The 17,998-nt window shown below is 51.0% G+C and overlaps 1 protein-coding gene across 1 annotated transcript in view; it reads left to right on the top strand.

Moving 5' to 3' along the window:
* The first annotated feature begins 2,013 nt into the window (after nt 1–2,013).
* The window catches only part of WDR60 (WD repeat domain 60), a 42,074-nt gene continuing 26,089 nt past the window's right edge, over nt 2,014–17,998 (top strand). Inside the window, 7 exon segments of the mRNA XM_032484358.1 lie at nt 2,014–2,236; nt 9,486–9,539; nt 10,196–10,613; nt 12,207–12,298; nt 13,856–14,152; nt 14,631–14,686; nt 15,962–16,016. Of these exon segments, the coding sequence (XP_032340249.1) occupies nt 2,222–2,236; nt 9,486–9,539; nt 10,196–10,613; nt 12,207–12,298; nt 13,856–14,152; nt 14,631–14,686; nt 15,962–16,016 (987 nt within the window). The 5' untranslated portion in view covers nt 2,014–2,221.

Below are 17,998 nucleotides of genomic sequence, written 5' to 3'. Positions count from 1 at the left end.
CTTGCACCCATATTCCTTTTCCCCTAAAATGCTGTGTCTCTCTGCCTGGTGGGTGATTTTTGTTTCAAGGTCCACCTGAAGTGAGGCCCTTCCCGACCTCATTCCTTTCTTCCAGACAGAGCCTGTCACTTCCCACTCACTGCATCTTACGAGGAGCCCTCACACTCACATTCTGCCACAGCGGTTCACACACATCTCCCTCCAGGCAGTTGTGAGGGCTAGAGGTCCAGGCAGCGTTCATGGAGCTGTCTCCAGCACTCTACCAGTCCCCATGTCCTCAGATGAATAGAGGTGATAAAGGGATATCACAAGGTAAAATGTGACAGGCAAATGAGCTACTTAGAAAAGAATTGTTTTAAGAAGTCTGAGGAGAGAAAGATTTTTTCACTTCCTCCATTGACATTTATTTGGCCAATATGGTGGGGATGGTGAGGAGAAGGAGACAGCATTTGCAAAGCCCTGTGAATATGGTGCATTTGGGGAACTGGGTGAGAGCCAGGTGGGGACAAGCAGGGAGTGACGCAAGAGTCACCTGCTGGACTGCTACCTGCAAGGGAGGAGGATAGGCTGGTAGGGGCTGGAGTGGAAGAAAAACAGAATCAAGACACAGGGATGTTGACTAGAGCTTGAGACTGCACTGGGGAGGGGAGGGAGAGGGTTCAGGTCATGCCAGCAGCGTCCGCTTGTGACTTGCTCTAATACTGCGGCTGGTGACTTTATCCTTACAGTCAACAGTCTGAAGCTTTTCCAGTATCAGTTGTTTTCAGCTGACAAAGAGTGAGACAGTGGTTAAGAGAATGGACTCTGGCATCAGACCATCCACCACCCTAGCTGTGTGAGCTTAGGCAACTGAATTAATCTTTCTTGGCCTCGGCCTCCTCATCTGGAAAACAGCAACAAGCCTACCTCACAGGACCGCTGTAAGAATTAAACGAATTACCAAGTGGAAAGTGTTAGTGTGGTGCCTCCTTTGGGAGCAGTCCCTAAATTAATAGTAGCTATCACTGAAATTACCTTTCATAACCCCCTTTCCTGTTTGCGTCCTTCCTAAGTGCTGCTGAGTGAAAATGAAAAAGGTAGTAGTGCAGAGGCCAATTAAATACAAAGGCTTGTTGGATCTGTGTTTAATTTCTCTAAGGCAAGGAGCTGAGTAAATGGCTTTTACGTCCGGAGCAAAGCAGACAGATGCATAAACCGTAAACTGGTTCCTAATAGTATGTGACTCAACAACACAACGTCTGCAAAATGTGCATCTACAGAAAAACCGTGATATCAAAGTCAGAGACCCCTGATAACACACTCCCTGGCTGCTCCTTAGCGCAGGACTTGACAGCCTCCCCCTCCCGGTCTGTCTCCCCTTCTTCCACCCCCCCCCCCAACGTCAAGTGCACTCTTCAAGGAACATTGACAGTCTGCAGAAACAGAGCTAAGTGTCAGTTACAACGCGCATCACCCTACTGGGACCCACACCTCTTTAGTCTTGGGTTGGCTTTTAAACTTCAAACAAACACGGTTGTGGTAAAAATAAACCTGAGAGGCATAATGTGTCTCAGTATTTCAGTCCTCTGTCTCTTGTTTTGTATAAAACCTGAATCTTTAAATAGTGACTGTTTCAAATACTGTTGAGTCCCACCAACCTCGCAGGGCGTGTTCCGTCAAACACGAGGGAAAGTGGGCGGAAGCTCACTCCGCCGCCGCCGGGCCCGCGGCCGCGCTTCAGCTTCCCCGCTGCAGCTGCGGTGCTGCCGGCGGCCCGCGGGCCCGGCCCAGCTCCGTCCCCGCATCTAGAGTCACCGACAGGGGGGAGACCCCGCGCCCTCAGGACGCCCGGAACCAAACACCATGGGCAGGACTCCCTTCCGCGCCCCTCCCTCTGGGCCCCGCGGGAGTCCCGGGGCTGCGGCTGCTCGGCGCTCCGCTGCCCCGCCTGTCGGTTGCTAGGAGGCGGGGGGGCGCAGGCGCGCTGGGGGACACCGCGGGGCATGTCGGGCAGGCGGTCGCTCGGCGCTCCGCTGCCCCGCCTGCCGGTTGCCGGGAGGCGGGGAGGCGCAAGCGCGCTGGGGGCCGCCGCGGGGCATGCCGGGCCGGCGGTCGCTCGGCGCTCGCTGCCCGGCCTGCCGGTTGCTAGGAGGCGGGACGCCGGCCGGGCCCAGCGTGCGGGCGGGCGTCTCCTCCCGGCCTGGCCCCAGACGGCTGCGCGGCCCCGGGCCTGCGCGCGGCGATGGAGCCCGGGAAGGTGGGTGCGGACGCCTCGCGGGAGACTGAGCCTGTGGGCGCACCAGGTGCCGGGGCTGGAGTCCTGGCCTCTGGGGACGTTACCGACGTGGCTTGTGTCCCCGCGGATCAGGTCGGGACAGTACTGGTGGGGTCGGCGGAGCCCTGCAAGGAAAAGTGCCTAGAACGGTGATAGTTTTTTATTCACTGAAGTCTAGTCTATTGACAGTGTTGTGCTGGTTCCTGGCGTACAGCAGAGTGGTTCAGTTTCACACACACATAAATACCTGTTCTTCATGCTCTTGTCCATTATAGCTTATTACAGGAACCTGAGTATGGTCCCTGTGGTCTGCAGTAGGTCCTTGTTGTTCATCTGTTTTATACACAGCAGTGTGTGTATCTGCAAAGCCCAAACTGCTAACTTATCCCTCCCCAACACCCTTCCCGTTTGGTAACCATCTGTATGTTGTCTATGTCTGTGAGGCTGTTTCCGTTTTGTAAATAAGTTCATTTGTATAATTTTTTAGGTTCCACGTGTAAGTGGTTTCATACGATATTTGTCTTTCTCTGTCTGACTTACTTCATTCAATCAGTAATAATCTGTAGGTCCATCTATGTTGCTGCAGATGGCATTATTTTATTCTTCTTTTATGGCTGAGTAATATTCCATTGTATAAATATATCACAGCTTCTTCATCCAGTCATCTGTCAGTGGACATTTAGGTTATTTCCATATCTTGGCTATTGTAAATAGTGCTGCTGTGAACATTGGGGTGAATGTATCTTTTCAAATTAGAGTCCTCTCTGGATATATGCCCAGGAGTGGGATTGCTGGATCATATGGTAACTCTATTTTTAGTGTTTGAAAGAACCTCCGTAGCAGCTGCAGCAAACTACATCCCCACCAACAGTGTAGGAGGGTTCCCTTTTCTCCACACCTTCTCCAGCATTTATTATTTATAGATTTTTTAGTGATGGCCATTCTGACTGTTGTGAGGTGATACCTCATTGTAGTTTTGATTTGCATTTCTCTGATAATTAGTGATATTGAGCACCTTTTTATGTGCCTATTGGTCACCTGTGTGTCTTCTTTGGAGAAATGTCTGTTTAGATTTTCTGCCCATTTTTTGATTGGGTTTTTTTTTTGTTACTGAGTTATATGAGCTGTTTGTATATTTTGGAAGTTAAGCCCTTGTCAGTCGCATCATTTGCAAATGTTTTCTCCAAGGCTGTAGGTTGTCTTTTCATTTTGTTTTTGGTGTCCTTTGCTTTGCAAAAGTTTATAAATTTGATTAGGTCCCATTTGTTTATTTTTGCTTTTATTTCTATTGCCTTGGGAGGCTGATGTAAGAAAACATCAGTAGGATTTATGTCAGAGAATGTTTTGCCTATGTTCTCTTCTAGGAGACTTATGGTGTCCTGTCCTATATTTACGTCTTTAAACCATTTTGAGTTTATTTTTGTGTGTGCTGTGAGGGTGTGATCTAACTTCATTGATTTACATGCTGCTGTCCAGCTTTCCCAACATCAGTTGCCAAAGAGACTGTCTTTTCTCCGTTGTATGTGCTTGCCTCCTTTGTTGAAGATCAATTGACCTTAGGCACGTGGGTTTATTTCTGGGCTCTCTATTCTGTTCCATTGATCCATGTTTCTGTTTTTGTGCCACCACCACACTGTTTTGATGACTGTAGCTCTGTAGTAATGTCTGAAGTGAGGGAGGGTTATGCCTCCAGCTTTGTAGGCCACTGTTATTAACTCAGTAGCTGTTAACTGTCGCTGTCCTGCTTGTCTGTGGATTCCCGCTAAAAGATGAGGAATTTAGTTTGCATACGTCTCCTCCCACTCTCCCTCCTATTACTTTCTTGTTTCCATCATTCACTTTTATAATGTTTGTAGTATTGAGCAGGAAGTTAGTGCCCTCGCTATCCTCCGCAACTTCCTGCCCTCTGTCACCCTCTCCAAGATTCCCTTAGATTTTCAAAAGTTATTGTATAACTTAAGTTTTTTGTGAGTTGTTTATAGGTTGCTTTTAAAGTTGTGTTAACCAAAATTTTAGAAATGGAGACCTGATTGAAATAAAAAATGTTTATTTGGTATTTGCTAAGACTGTGGCCAGGGAGACAGGAATTGAAGAAGCATTTGAATTGTGTTCCCAGGCTACAGAGTGGGGGAGGATGGTAAAGGCACAAAATGGCATGATCACAGTTGTCTGCGTGAGTTGTTTGTCAGGAGTTATAACTGGAGCTGGAAAGAAGTGGAGGTGCTTGTTGGGGGCCTGCGGCTGGCAGCTGCTGCTTGATGGCTGCTAGTGTCCTTGGTCTGGTGCTGTTCAGACAAGGTTCAGGTTCCTGGTGATGCAGGGACGGGTCTGAGGCCAGGTCCTCAGTGGCCACCGGCCCCACCCTGTGTGTGCCTGAGCTGGGGTCCCTCCATTATGTCAGTTGTCATCAGTTACCGTTGTCGTCCCTGCGGAGCTAAGAAATGTGGCTGTACAGCCCTAGCATGGGGGCAAGGGGTCGTCTCTTTTCACACTGAGTGCAGTGTATCACAGTGTAGTTTACTTCCTGTTTCCTGTAGTTTCTGTTTGCCTCCTTTTTTGGAGAAAAGAGCATGTTCTTTTTAAATTTCAACCTTATCATTTATGACTTAGCTTATTAATCAGTCATATTATCTGTTGAATGAAATCTCCTTTAAAAAACCCTTCGCAGGGCTCGCTGACTTTCAGGGCTAATTGTTTTCAAGACCTTCACAGAGCTGTTCTGGGAATTTCTTTTCTTTGTTCTTTTGGGTTACATCTACTGTTTCTTGGATCCAGTGCTGTCACCACCCTTGAAATTCCCCATTTTTCCCCTAGAGTAAATCCTCAGACACCCTTTCTCCAAGGGTGTTATGCTCTGAGAACACGTTACTGCACTGATGGCCCTGTGCAAGAGTGTGGCCCAGGGTGCAGATTCAGTCCCAGCACCTTGACTGTAGCGTCTGCTTTATCTCCTAGCTACTGCTTGGCTGATGAGATACCTTTGCAAGTAACATCTTCTTTCTCTTCAGAAGATTCTGGATCATTCTTCTTGGTGCTCTGGACAAATACGGCAGGGATCTGTTGTGGGTCTTTTTTCATTTGTTATTTTTGACATTTGATCATCCCTTTCAAAATGTAAACTCAGATCGCCTTCACTTCTAGGACAGTTTTCCTGTTATTTCTGTATTTCCTTCTCTCTGCTTTCCCCATTCTCTCTTTCTGGAACTCTGATTCAGTCTCTTGTAGGATGTTGAACTCATGGCCCACATTTTCCATCTCTGTCTTTTTCCCTTATATTCCAAGAGATTTCTCCAACTTTACTGTTGCCTCATCTACTTAATGTTTTACTTTGTTAATTTTAATATCAAGGATTTTTTCTTATATCATTCCTTTTAGCAGCATTTGTTTAACTTGTGCTTATAATATTTTAGAAAAATTTGGAAGATATTTCTTTTATGCTTTTTTTAAAAAATAAAGATTTCTCTTTATTTTCTTGGTCACATTTCCTTTTAGGATCCTTTTCTCCGTTTGTTTATCTTGATTCTTTGCTCTCTCATGTTTGTTTTTCTCACTGATCTTTCTTATTTGTGGGAAGCGCCAGATTAATTGTGTAAGTTCTGGGATTCCAAGGGTTTTCTCTGCTGGTCCTCTGCTCTGGTTCCCTGTCAGATCGCCTGCACTGTCTGCAGAGTCTTGCTGGAAGCCACTGAGCCGGGGTTCCAGCACAAGCCCCGAAGCCCCTCGGGGCTCCTCTCCACCAGTCCTCGCACTAGTCATCAGACACCCCTTTCAGACACCTGTTTGCCGCTGGGGCCCCGTGAGGTCCTTTCCCTCCAGTGTTTTTCTGTGGTCTGGCTGAGGTCACTCACCTGGTTTATTACAGTTTGTGTTATTTTTGGGTCACCTTTGGGATTTTTTTCTGGTACGTATTTATTAAACATTTGAAGTCACAAAAGCCACGACCTCAGGGCTAATGTTCCCTGACAGCTGATGGGTGTGCACCTTAGTTCTCAGTTTAAGCTGGTCACTTACTTCTTAGGAAGTTAACCCACCAGTTGTTGGAACCTGATTGTGTAATTACTGTGACTTCGTGGAGTTATTAGAGTGTGCACTTTGTCTCCTGACGCAAAGGGAGGGGTCAAGGCGGCACCAGCTTCTTGATGGCGTTTCTTCTGGCCCGTGTCCTGTGCCAGCCCTTCCCCTTCTTCTGAGCATCTGTGCACTCTGCGCTCACACACACACACACACTGTGCTGACATGCACACACACTGCACTCACACATGCACACACACTCTGTGTTCACACACACATGCATGGTCTGTGCTCACACGCCGACAGTGCAGCGCAGCAGGGCCAAGGCCTCCCCGCCCTCGGTGCTCACGGCCGTCCCTGGGACACTGAGCATGCCTTGTGTCTCCTCAGCGGCACACCTGCTGGTAGGACCAGGCAGTGCTGTGAGTACTTTATGTATTACACAGTGTTGTACACCTGTTTTACCTGAAGGAAAGAGCACACTTCAGCTTACCTTGCTTACATGGGAATGGCCAGGCCCAGCATCTGCCCCATGGACTGGGGGCGAGGCCTGGTGTCAGCAGACCATGCAGGGTGGACAGGAGTGGACACGGGGGCAGCCCTGGAGAGGCGGGAGCCCGCGTCTCCCCCGCAGCTTCACTGCAGTGAGAACAAAGGACAGTAGCCATGTTTAGGGAGCGCTTCCTCAGTCACTGAATTCGATAATTTAAAAAAATTCTGGTATCAGGCATAATTTTAAAAGATTAAGACAGCAAGTTGGGACCTGTCTTGCCCCCAAAGCGGTGTGTGAAGCAGCCTTTCCCTCTTCGGGTCTTTTTAGCAAATGCGTAGGGTGGTCTGTCACCTCTGGGGGTGGACTGCACCTGTGGCCCTGTGGTCCTGGGAGTCGCGGTGATGCGGGGACCCCGCCCCAGGGCTGCGGCAGGTCAGGAGATGTCAGTCTAGCTGGGTGTGGGTGGCAGTGGCCCAGACTGGAGGGTGGAAGCAGGGCATAAGTTAGAGGAGGACATGCAGGGACCTGGTGAAGAACCGTGTCTGATCTGAGAGTGGACCCACCCCTGGCTGGCTGTCCGGGCACCAAGACCTGCACCGAGGTGCTTGGAGACTGATCCTGCTTGGCCTCAAGTCTAGGGAGCAGGGACAGCCGTTTTCACCCAATTGATGGAGAACGGAACAGCCTTGCTCTCTGACCTGCGGACTGGTTCAGTGACTGGCAGCTGCGGGCAGGCAGTGGGAGAGGTCTGCTCGCCCGGGCGGTGCAGGGTGCTGGAGGCAGGAGTGGAGGCCCCTGCGGGGCGGGCAGCTGCCCGGCGCTGCCTGATGGGACACCCGTGAGCACAGGACTGCCTGGGCAGCTGGCGGAAGTCACAGCTTGGGTGTGTGGGGAGGTCCGGGCGGCTGAGCTGTTCGGGTGGGGAAACTGGGGAAATTACTTTTCTCCAAAAGGGAAACAGGGCCAGCAGGGCCGCCTAGAGACCCAAACATGACCCTGGGGGTGAGGCCATGGCTGGACGGCCTGTGCCTGGCTCAGGAGAGACACGGTGCAGGGAGGTGGACCCTGCGTAGTCATGTGGGCCCCGAGGCAGGGCACTGGGGTCTATGGCGCTGCTTCCCTGGGCCCCCCTGGGGCCGCGCCTGTCCCCTGGGGGCCCTCCCCTGGTTCCCGCGGTCTCAGGATGAGCTGCGGGCCCTGCGTGGATGGGAAGGGAGGGAAGCAGTGTGACCCCTTTATCCCCGTGGAGGTGGACGGACTGCCCGTTGCCTGGGTTCTCACTGGGCGCCCAGCAGGGCTTTGCTGTAGAAGCTCCTGGACAGCAGCCGAGTCGTGGGCTGCGTATGAGCTCTCCCTGTGTCTGTCCGTCCCGCGCACAGGACGACACGCACGTGGGGTGCCAGCTGCGGTCCCCGCGGTAGACTGGCTGCTCCTGTGGTCGGAGGGTTTGCTGTTCAGGCAGCGCCCTTCACGGAGGACACGCGGCCTCTGGCCGTGGAGTAGGTTTTAACTGCACTTGCTGCTCCACGAGGCAGACGGGGAGCGCGGGCGAGGGCGGCTCCCACCTGAAGCCGTGTCCCCGCGCGACTGTATGGCGTTGCTGGACTCGTGTGACAGTGAGCTGTGGTGGGCGCTAGGTGCTTGTCATTTTATGGCTTAAAAAGTGTGAAGAGAAAAGGGAAAGAAAGAAAAGTGCAGGACTGAGACCTGAAGTTGAGCTTTGGTTGGTGGGAACGTTGGAGGCGGGCGGAGAACCCTGGGGTCTCTGCTGGAGATCTGTTGCCTTCAAGGTTTTTACTTTTTGGCACAAGTGCTGTGATTACAGCCACTTGGAGAGCCATTCCGATGGGCTCCCGACGCCCTCGGTCTGCTGTCCAGCCCTGGAGCTGGGTGACCACACTGCCGGCACATGCTCTTCCTCGGGTTTGGACCTTTTGTTCGGAAAAGGTCATGTGTTAACCCCTCTAAGGAGCCTTAACTTGAGAGAACTGATTTTAAAGTTCAGCAGCTGTGAGCTGCAGCCGTGCTGGACGCTGATCCTCTTAACTGCATCTTCCTGTGACCCGTTCTGTTAAATTGACCAGCTTATCAGACGAAGAATACATTTCCTAGTGAGCGTGACAGTAGAGGGCGACACGTTTTGTGGCCACCCTTTGGCCAGATTCTTCCACCGGCTTGCTTTTTGTTTATTTCTGCTTAGTGTATTTGTGAGCGGCTGTGATTTTCTTCTGCTTCCTTAATTTTCACATCACCAGGAAGACTTCTGTGTTTTGTCTTCATTTGGGACACGTTGGCTTTAAAGTCGGCGCACTCCAGGTCGCCCTGCAGCTGTGCCCTTAAGGCCGTGTTTCTCCAAGGGAAGGGGAGCAGTCCACAGGAAACGCCCTTGGTCCCTTCTTACTGTTTTCACCAGGCCATGTCTTGCATGCGGCTGGGGACCCGTGTCATGGGCTGATGTCCTCTCAGCACCTGGGGGGTCACCTGCCGTGAGTCCCTTGGTGGCCTGAGCCTGGGAGCATGTGAATGTCACATTATGAAGTAGCTTGTGATCACTTGTGGGTGGTTTTAAGATCTGTGTTGGTGGTACTTTTAATTCCTGTAGAGAGACTGTGTTTTCTGGCATATGAAGGGCTGATTGCCACTGACTGGAAGTGACAAAGCTCCCTGGAGCGACAAAATTCGGTCTTTTAAACTTTAATGATTCTGACTTTATGCTTTTCGTTTCAGAGAAGAACCAAAGACGATACTTGGAAAGCAGATGACCTCAGAAAATACCTTTGGGTAACATATTTTAAAGATTTGGGAAGAAAGACATGGACCTTGGATGGTTACCTGGGGCAGTTTTACCTGGTTCTCAGGGCTGCACAACTTTGCTCACGTGTGACGTGACTCGTTTGGGGCAGTTTTCACACAGAGATAAAGCCACGTGGTTAATTACCCTGGAATGGCCCTGGGATAGGGTCCCTTCGCCCCCCGCCCAGCGCCCCACCAGCTCAGTCGGCTTTCTGTCGAGGTTCAGGGCTCGTGTGTGAGACAGTGTGTCACTGTGCATGTGTGTGTGTGTATGTGTGTGTGTGTGTGTGTGCATGTGTATGCGGGGGGCATCCAGGTTGTGATCCAGGCCTCCTGAGGGCTTACAACGAGGGTCCATGCTGGTGGAGTGGGCCCTGGGTGGTTAGTGTCACACTTACTGCCCAGCCCACACCCTCTCTTTTCTTTCTGCTCCACGTGGTACTTTAGGGTTGATTTGCCAACACACGTGGGTGTCCCTTAGGTGGGTGCTGTCACCAGTCGTCGGGCCGCCAAGTCTGACCCCTTCTTGGGTTCGAGAGTGTTGGTCTAGGCCTGTCCTGCTGGGATGGAAAGCCCTCAGCCTGCACTTTAAGGCCCCTCAGTGAGTCTGACTCTGGTTCTGAAACTTGCCATCTCTTGTTCAGGCGGCACAGTCAGCTGGTCCCAAGGAGGATAAGAAACACAGAGAGAAGCAGCCACAGAAGGATCTGGAAACTGACCTCCCTGAATGCCGGGAGCACAGACGCAGGGACCCAGAGCGGGAAGCCAGGTGCAGAGACAGGGTGGCCGAGAGGGAGAAGCCACACAGGCTTCAGGACCAGGACCAGGACCGGCATCGGAACAGGAGGAAGGACACCAGGAGCCGGGACAGAGAGAAGCCCAAGGAGGGACACCGAGAGCAGGCCGCTGCTGAGAAGGCCCCCAGCCGGGGGAAGGAGCGCGAGAAGGGGGACCACAGGGCATGGCGGGACGGGCTGAGGCAGGCGGCTGGCTGCCACAACCTGCTGGGCCAGGACACGCAGGGGCGGCCACCTGACAGGCCAGAGCGCAGGACGCAGGCAGGTGTGTGCAGGGCGGCCTCCTCCCTGCTGCTCTCCGAGTTTTGTAAATGCTGGGTGGTGGGTTTGTAGTGAGAGGCCTGGGCTGCACCATGTGCACCTGCCCCTGCCCCCTTCTTATGTTTTACAGTTCATCTCGGCGAGTGAGGGGGTAACTGTTGTCTCATTGTTTGCTGGGGTTTTACTGTGAAATATAGTTTAGACTTAAGTCTCCGTAAATCTCAGTCCACATAGTAAATAGACAAAAATAATGCTCTTTGATAGAAAGAAATCCTGAAAAGGAACAGATTTATTTTAAGCAATATTTAAATATCACTTGTCCAGATTCCTAGGAATTCTACTGTAGAAGTAAATGTGTTTTTTCTCCCAAGTACGTATTTCATTATCTTTTATTACACAAATGGTGTGTTCTTCCTATAAGAAATTCAAACCAACCAACATAAACAAAAAAGGGAATGTCAGAAGAGTTCGTAGTAACTTTTGGAGTCCCCAGGCTAGGAAGCTGGGCTCAGGCTCCGGGAGGGGGTGTGTCTGTGGCCTTGGGCAGGGCTGGGCTGAGGTGGGTCATCACTTTAGTTCGTTGCCTCTTTCTGGGGTTATTATTTTGGTGTTCTTGGTATTTTTTTAAATAATAAGGCTGGACCTCATCCCTGACTTGCAGGCTTGTTAAGCCCCTGTTGCCCGACAGCCCCCAGAACCTGCCCCCCCCATGGCCTTCCCTTCCTCAGGCTGGAAAACCTGGGGACCACCCTGACCCGCACTTCCTCTCCCAGCCTGGGGAGCCTGGCCCTTCTCCCCTCCTCTCCTGCCCCCATGTCGGGCGCGAGCCCTGGGAGGGCCCCCACCCCCTCTCCTGCCCCCATGTCGGGCGCGAGCCCTGGGAGGCCCCACCTGCTGTTCTGGCCTCTTGTACCCAGGCTCCGAAAGTAGCCAGTGTTTGGTGGATACTTCTGGACGGAATGAACTTTGTTTCAGTGATCACTGTATGTTTAATTTTGTGCTCATCTTTTAAAATATCGCGTCTCTTAGGACTAAGCCTAATAACTTGGAGCAGATTCAAAAGAGAAAGTCTAGTTTCTCACTGTTGGATAAGGCTGTAAGTGGTGGCTCCACTGGCTGCCCATGCCAGGGAGAGCTTGCGGGTCTGGGCAGCAGGTGGGCTGGACGGAGCCTCATGGTGGGGCCTCCTGGTCCACTACGCTGCGCCCTCAGCAGCAGGGCTCTGGGAGGCAGGGGCTGGGGCCCAGCTGGTCGGAGGCCGGCATCTTCCGGCAGCTGAGCACTCGGAGGAGACGTCTGCCCTCCTGGCCAGTTTTCCTGGGAGGACTGGACTCTGTTCCTGGGATCCTCTCAGCGGCACGGGGGCTCCGAGGGCCTGGCATCGGGCTGCTGCCCCTCTCAAGTTTCCAGGGCCTCCTCTGACACCTTCTCCAGGCTGCTGGATAGCAGCTGCCATTTATTCCATTTTAAGCCCGATTCCAGAACTTCCCACCCTCGAGACTGGAGAGTGTTAGTCAGGGGTGTGTTTACATACATGTTACTGTGTAGTTCAGTTGAAGCTGGAGATGGGAATGTTAAAACTCGTTTTATTTTGTAGTAAGTAAAGCAAGGCCTGAGGAGAGGGAGCCAAAGGGTGAGGAGCCTGAAGGAGACGACAAGGAGAGAGAGAGACGGTACCGGGAGAGGAAGGTACGTGGGGAGGTGGGCCGCTGCCGGCTTGGGCCTGGGCGCCAGGCAGTCTCGTCTGTCCGGTGCAAGAGAGAACCGTGGCCGTTTGGGAGAATTTAGGAAAACCGGGCCCCTCCAGAGAGAACCGTGGGTCACATCATGCATGTGTATTCATGTGTGCGTATGTGGATGGACATGTACGTAGAGACAGTTTTCTTAGGTTGGATTGTTACTGTTTTATAACTGTTCAAACTGAATACATCTTGAGCATTTTCCTAAGCTATCGTGTGTCTATGATATTATTTTATCCATAATATAATATTTAATGATATGGACTTGTCATGGTTTTCTTGACACATCTGCTTTTTTTGGACACTTCAGTTGCTTCTAATTTTTTTTTTTATTATGAAGACATCCATGGTGTAAACTTTTTCACTTATTCTGAATTATTTCTTTACGATTAATTTCTGGAAATGAACTTGCTGGATCAAAGTCAGGGTGCACTTGCCCATTTGCTTTACCTCAGAGCTGTGATTATGTGTATCACCGGAGTGTGGCGCCCCACGTCCTGAGCAGCCGGGCACCGTCATCACTGTTAGTCTTTGCTAATCTGACTCAGAGAAAAGGGCATTTCCTAAAAGGCTCTGCTGCCCTGCGTTGGGCCCGACCTGTGTGTGTGTGCGTGCCTGTCTGGCGGGGTGTCGTGCTAGTTTTGAGAGCGCCTTGAGGTGACCTCTGTGCCTGTCACATTTGCTGGTTTTCTGTTTGTTCTGTTCATGTTACTGTGGAATCTGTATTTTTATATGTTTAAATCATGAAATAGTCAAGTCTGTCCTTCCGAATTCCCGTTGCTGATGCAGTGAGCTCTCCTCCCCGCACTTGCGTCATGTTAGGAGTCGCCTGTGTTTTGTTCTGAGTCCTCATAACTTCTTAAACACTCAGGTCTAATCCCTCAGACTTTGTTCTGTGATGGGTGTAGGCAGCCACGTAATGTTACACTGAGCGTCTCCATCAGGACCTGGTTGTCGCGTTTCTCTCTGGGAAGGTTGTCCTGGTGGCTGTGAGCAGGGTGGGTGGGGCTGGAGGCCAGGGGGTGGTCTGCAGTGGGACGGAGGGCGTGGGGCCCCAGGAACGGAGGTGGGGAGGCCCTGCGTGAAGGAAGAGGCCAGTCCCGTTGGGGATATGTTGAGGCCTGGAGACGGTTCTCCCGGCCCGGCACCCCAGCCAGCGCTGGTCCACGCTCACCCACCTCGTGATGATGTCACAGTTGTCGCTGGGCTCCGAGGCGGCTGGGGGATGCAGAGATGACGTAGCGATGGTGCTGGTTTTAAGGATCTCCCTGTGGGGAGGGGGCAGACGTGCAAACTGCCCAGGAGACCGAGGGACCTGGGGATGCACTGTTGGGAGGGGAGCCCACAGAAGCCGGCAAGTCCCGGACATGTCCTGTGGGAGAGGGTGTGCGCTGGGGGGACTGGGATGAGGCCCCTGCCGTCCTCGGGCAGTTCGGCAGCACCCTGGGCAGGGAGTGAGGGACAGCCGCTTCCAGTCCTCATGCTCGGTTTCCATGTCATGTTCCAGTTGCGGTACGGCGACAGCAGGGACAACCCTCTCAAGTACTGGCTGCACCAAGAGGAGGGCGAGAGACCGCACAGGTGGCAGGAGGAGAGGAAGCGCCGAGAAAAGAGCCGTGCCAGGGAGAGGAGAGACAAGAGCGCAAAAGACAGCAGCCGCTTGCTGTCTGACAGAGGCGGGGAGGAGCGGCGGAGAGACCGGCGGCTTACGGAGGGCTTTCCTTCCGAGGACGAGCGGCCCCGGGGCCACGCGGACAGAAAGGACAGGCCATGGAGGGAGGAGCAGTGGAGGAGGGCGGCCAAGGTACCTGCCCCCGCGCCCTGCCCGCCCTGCTCCCGGGCTCCCGGCCGGTGGCCTCACCCAGCTCTGTGAGGTGCTCATGGCGACAGACCGTCTAACGCCGACACACCTGGGGACCCCGGCCCTTTAGGTGTTCTTCTCTAAGTGTGTGGCTTTGTGACATAGCCATCTTCCATGTGTTTGAAAGTTTGTAACTTGAAGCAGTACAAGGAGCTAGTCAGATTTTCTGAAAATGATGTGACATCGAGTATAAATTTCTCCTGCTCAGGTAATGTCACTGAGGTGATAGTCACTCTCAGTGCACCCTTATTCACCTCCCTTACTTAGGGCGACACCTTACTAAAGCTGAGAACCATCATTGTGAGACACGCCGCAGCAGAGACGCTGCTAGGACTGAGCCCCGCTTGTCTTGCAGGCGTCACTAACTATTGCTGATTTGTTGTGCTGTACTAATGAGTGGTTGTGGAATCTTTCCCAACAGAATGGTGAGCACAGAAGTCGAGGTGCAGGTTCCAAGAAGGACGAGACCAGCAGCCAGTAAGGCCCCGCGCTCTTGGGTGGTGGCTGTGGGTTGTGTGTGTGGCGCAGTCCTCACAGGTGCCGTGGGGTGAATTTTCCTTACTGGGCCTGGTTGTGGTTGGTAAGCGAGCGTACATAATGGGTTTACTTCACTTACTCCAGATACAGCCCTCCCACTGTGTGTCTGCTGTGCTGGGGGCTTGAAAGCTTGTTACAAACGGTTAGTCCTGCTCTGCCTTTTGCACACTTGCTAGTGCAGCGTTAGGAAGTCAGCTCTCATGGGGCGGAGGGGGGACCGTCCTGAACCATGAGCCGGGAGCCTCTGCACACGGGCTGTCAGGCACCTTTTCCCAGCATCTGGTCCACGTCCCCGGACATGGAGCCGCCTGCAGACTCCCGCTCGCGGTGTCCGAGAGTCAGACGACAGACCCAGGGCCTTGGCGCCACTGCTGCCCGTCTGCCTGCTCGGGTGCCAGGCCATGGAGCTTTCTTCACCTGTAAAACTCAGATGATGCCCCTTGTGGGTTTTGTGAAGTTACAGATTAGAGTTTATAGAAGCTCTCATTTTGTGTATCAGCTCTACATTTTAATTTGTGCATTGCGACAACCATTTCTGGTCATTCTTTTTCATAGATGAGGAAAATTTAGGTTAAATGCCTTGTCCAAATTCTTACAAGTTTGAGCAAAGTTAGTCCTTAAACCTGGGGGTGCCAGTTCCTAGATTGTGTGTTGCAGATCTGCTGCGGTGCACAGTGAAGCTTTTGCCTGGCTCTGTATGTTTTCAGCCACGTGCTATATTGAATTGGTATGAGTGTGAGTCCCAAAAACTGAAAATCAGTCTGAAATTTTGAAAGCCTTAATTTTAGGGTCCAATTAAACATATACACATGACTAAAAAATAGAACATATTTCAAGATGAATCTTTCTTTTGGAAATACAAATATTATATTAAACACAAAACAGTATTTGGGATTGATTCTCTAATAAAATTGCAGGAATTTTCTAGAACCCTTATGAGGATCTATTACACAAAGCACAAGTTTGTTCAAACACAGTTTCTTCTCTCTGCTGAAGGTATTTCCTATCTTGCGTTACTGCTGAATTAGTAAAAATCGTTTTTAAAAAGACTTCAGTGTTCATAGTTCTAATAAACCAGGCTTTACAAATTTGCCAACCTATAGCCACTCTTAATTGTATCAAATGCTGATAACAGCCTTCACTGAGGTGTAAATGTTTTATTTTTCACGTCTTCATTTAACATTAGTTTTGATTTTGATCATGTTTGCTTTCTAGGCATGCAGAGAATTTAGGGAGGAATAATGAAAGAGATAAAGACTCAAGAAGGAAGGTAAGACACTTTGCACTGATTCTTTCATGCAGTAGGTGTGGTCCTGTGTCTCAGCCTGGAAGCTGGGCCGGAGACAGGCCTTGTTTCAGATGATTTATTTCAGTGGTGATTCCAGGAGGCACATAAGAGACACACTTTAGATTAAAAGACTCACATTGAAGGTGAAAAGATGGACGAGGTGAATTGTCAAGCAGCAACCGTAACAGAGCTTGAGTGACTGTTGTGTGCAGGCCGAGTCGCTCAAGAGGCAGAGAACAGTTCATAAGGATGAACTGAGCTGCTTGCAGGAGATGTGGCAATTGTAAAAGAACACGCACGTCATGAAGAGCCCCAAAATACAGAAAGCAAAAACCTGACAGTTACAGGGAGAGACAGAAAATCCAACAGTAGGAGGCTTTACCCCCCACTTTCAATAGTGGACAGACGACAGCATTTCACGCTACAGGCTAGACAGTTCAGACGGAAGGGACATCCCTGGAAGACGTAAATTAGTGAAATGGCCTCCGGGGAAGCAGGAAAGTCTGAGTGGACCTGTGGTAAGTAGTCGCGTCAGTGCTAAAAATCTTCCCACAAAGCAGCCCAGGCCCCCGTGACCTCACGGGCAAAACTATCACACATTTGTTACTGACACTGGCCGGCTTCGGAGCTCCACTCCCTGCCTCATTATTTTGTGTTCTGGGCCACGTGTGTGTGTCATGTATGCGTGTGTGTGCGTGTGCACGCTGGGGTGCGCACATGTAAGTGTGCGCGGGGTGTCTGTGTGTGCGTGCGCACGTATGCAGGTGTGTGTACGTGAGGATCACATGCGGATCATGCAGCATCACTAGGACACCAGCAGCTCCCCGTCCTCATTTTTACGCTGTCTTCGTAATTCTCGCCGAGTGGTCTTCAGAATGATTACTTCATTTCGCTGAAGTGGTGCATACCAGGGTGTTGGAGTGGCTGTCAAAACATTTCTCAGTTTTCCATTCTGTTGTCGACAATGTGACAACCAGATTGGGCTTCCGTGGTTTCCCTTTCTGTGTTATTATCTGGGGGGCAGGACCAGGAGAAACTGTCTTTCGTGTCTTGTGCCCTGTTTTTGTGGATCTTTATTCCACACACACGCAGAAAGCGCAGTAACTTTCCGAGTGGCAGGCAGCACGTGTGCTGCTGGGTGTGTGCGTGTTTTAGTCACCAGTTTGAGGCAGTGGTTGGGTCACTCACTGTCCAGCGCAGCCACACCTTAGGGGAAAAGGCAGCTGTGCAAATGTTTCTTCCCACGTGACCTTTTTTCTGTGTGATGGTTTCCAGTCCTGCTTAGATACACACGTTTGGGGGATTTGGGTCCTTTTTCTCGCCCCACCCCAGTGGAGCACACTGTTTTTCCCAGTTCATTGTGGAAATCCCTCCAGCTCTAATGATACAGGCCTCCCTCCTACTTTTTGTGGGTAAACTTCTGAATGTGGAATTATTGGATGAGAATATATCTTTTTTGTTTTCCTTGTGCCTCCCATTTTTTTTTGTACAGGTTAACATTGTTCACTAGAATTATAACATGAGCCATATTTGTAATTTTCAATTTTTTGGTAATCACCTTAAAAAAGAAACATAAAATCAACTTTAATAATATATAACCCAACAGTCCTGAAATATTTTTCTTTCAACATGTAACCAGTGTAAAAAATTATCAGCGAGACATTTATTTTACATTCTCTTTTTCACCAAAGGAGCAAAATATGTTAAGTATTTTTTTCCTTAAGGTATCCAGAAGGGACCTTGAAGACATTTGACAGGTCGTTTTGGCTTGTGCTTGGGGCATGTGTTTCAGAGCATCGGCACTGACTTGATCTTGGTTTAGTTCTTGAGCGTTTATGAGACCCTCAATATGCCAGAATATGTTCTGGATGTGTGGACGACCCCCTTGTTCATGGGGGTACCGTGCTGTCCCCACGCTTATGCACTGAATAGTTCAGGGCAGTGACGTCCGAGAACCGTGCCTT

Source organism: Camelus ferus, chromosome 7 (genome assembly GCF_009834535.1).
Source record: "Camelus ferus isolate YT-003-E chromosome 7, BCGSAC_Cfer_1.0, whole genome shotgun sequence".
Taxonomy (NCBI): domain Eukaryota; kingdom Metazoa; phylum Chordata; class Mammalia; order Artiodactyla; family Camelidae; genus Camelus; species Camelus ferus.
The sequence above is the reverse complement of the archived record's forward strand: the minus strand, read 5'-3'. Positions and strand labels throughout refer to the sequence as shown.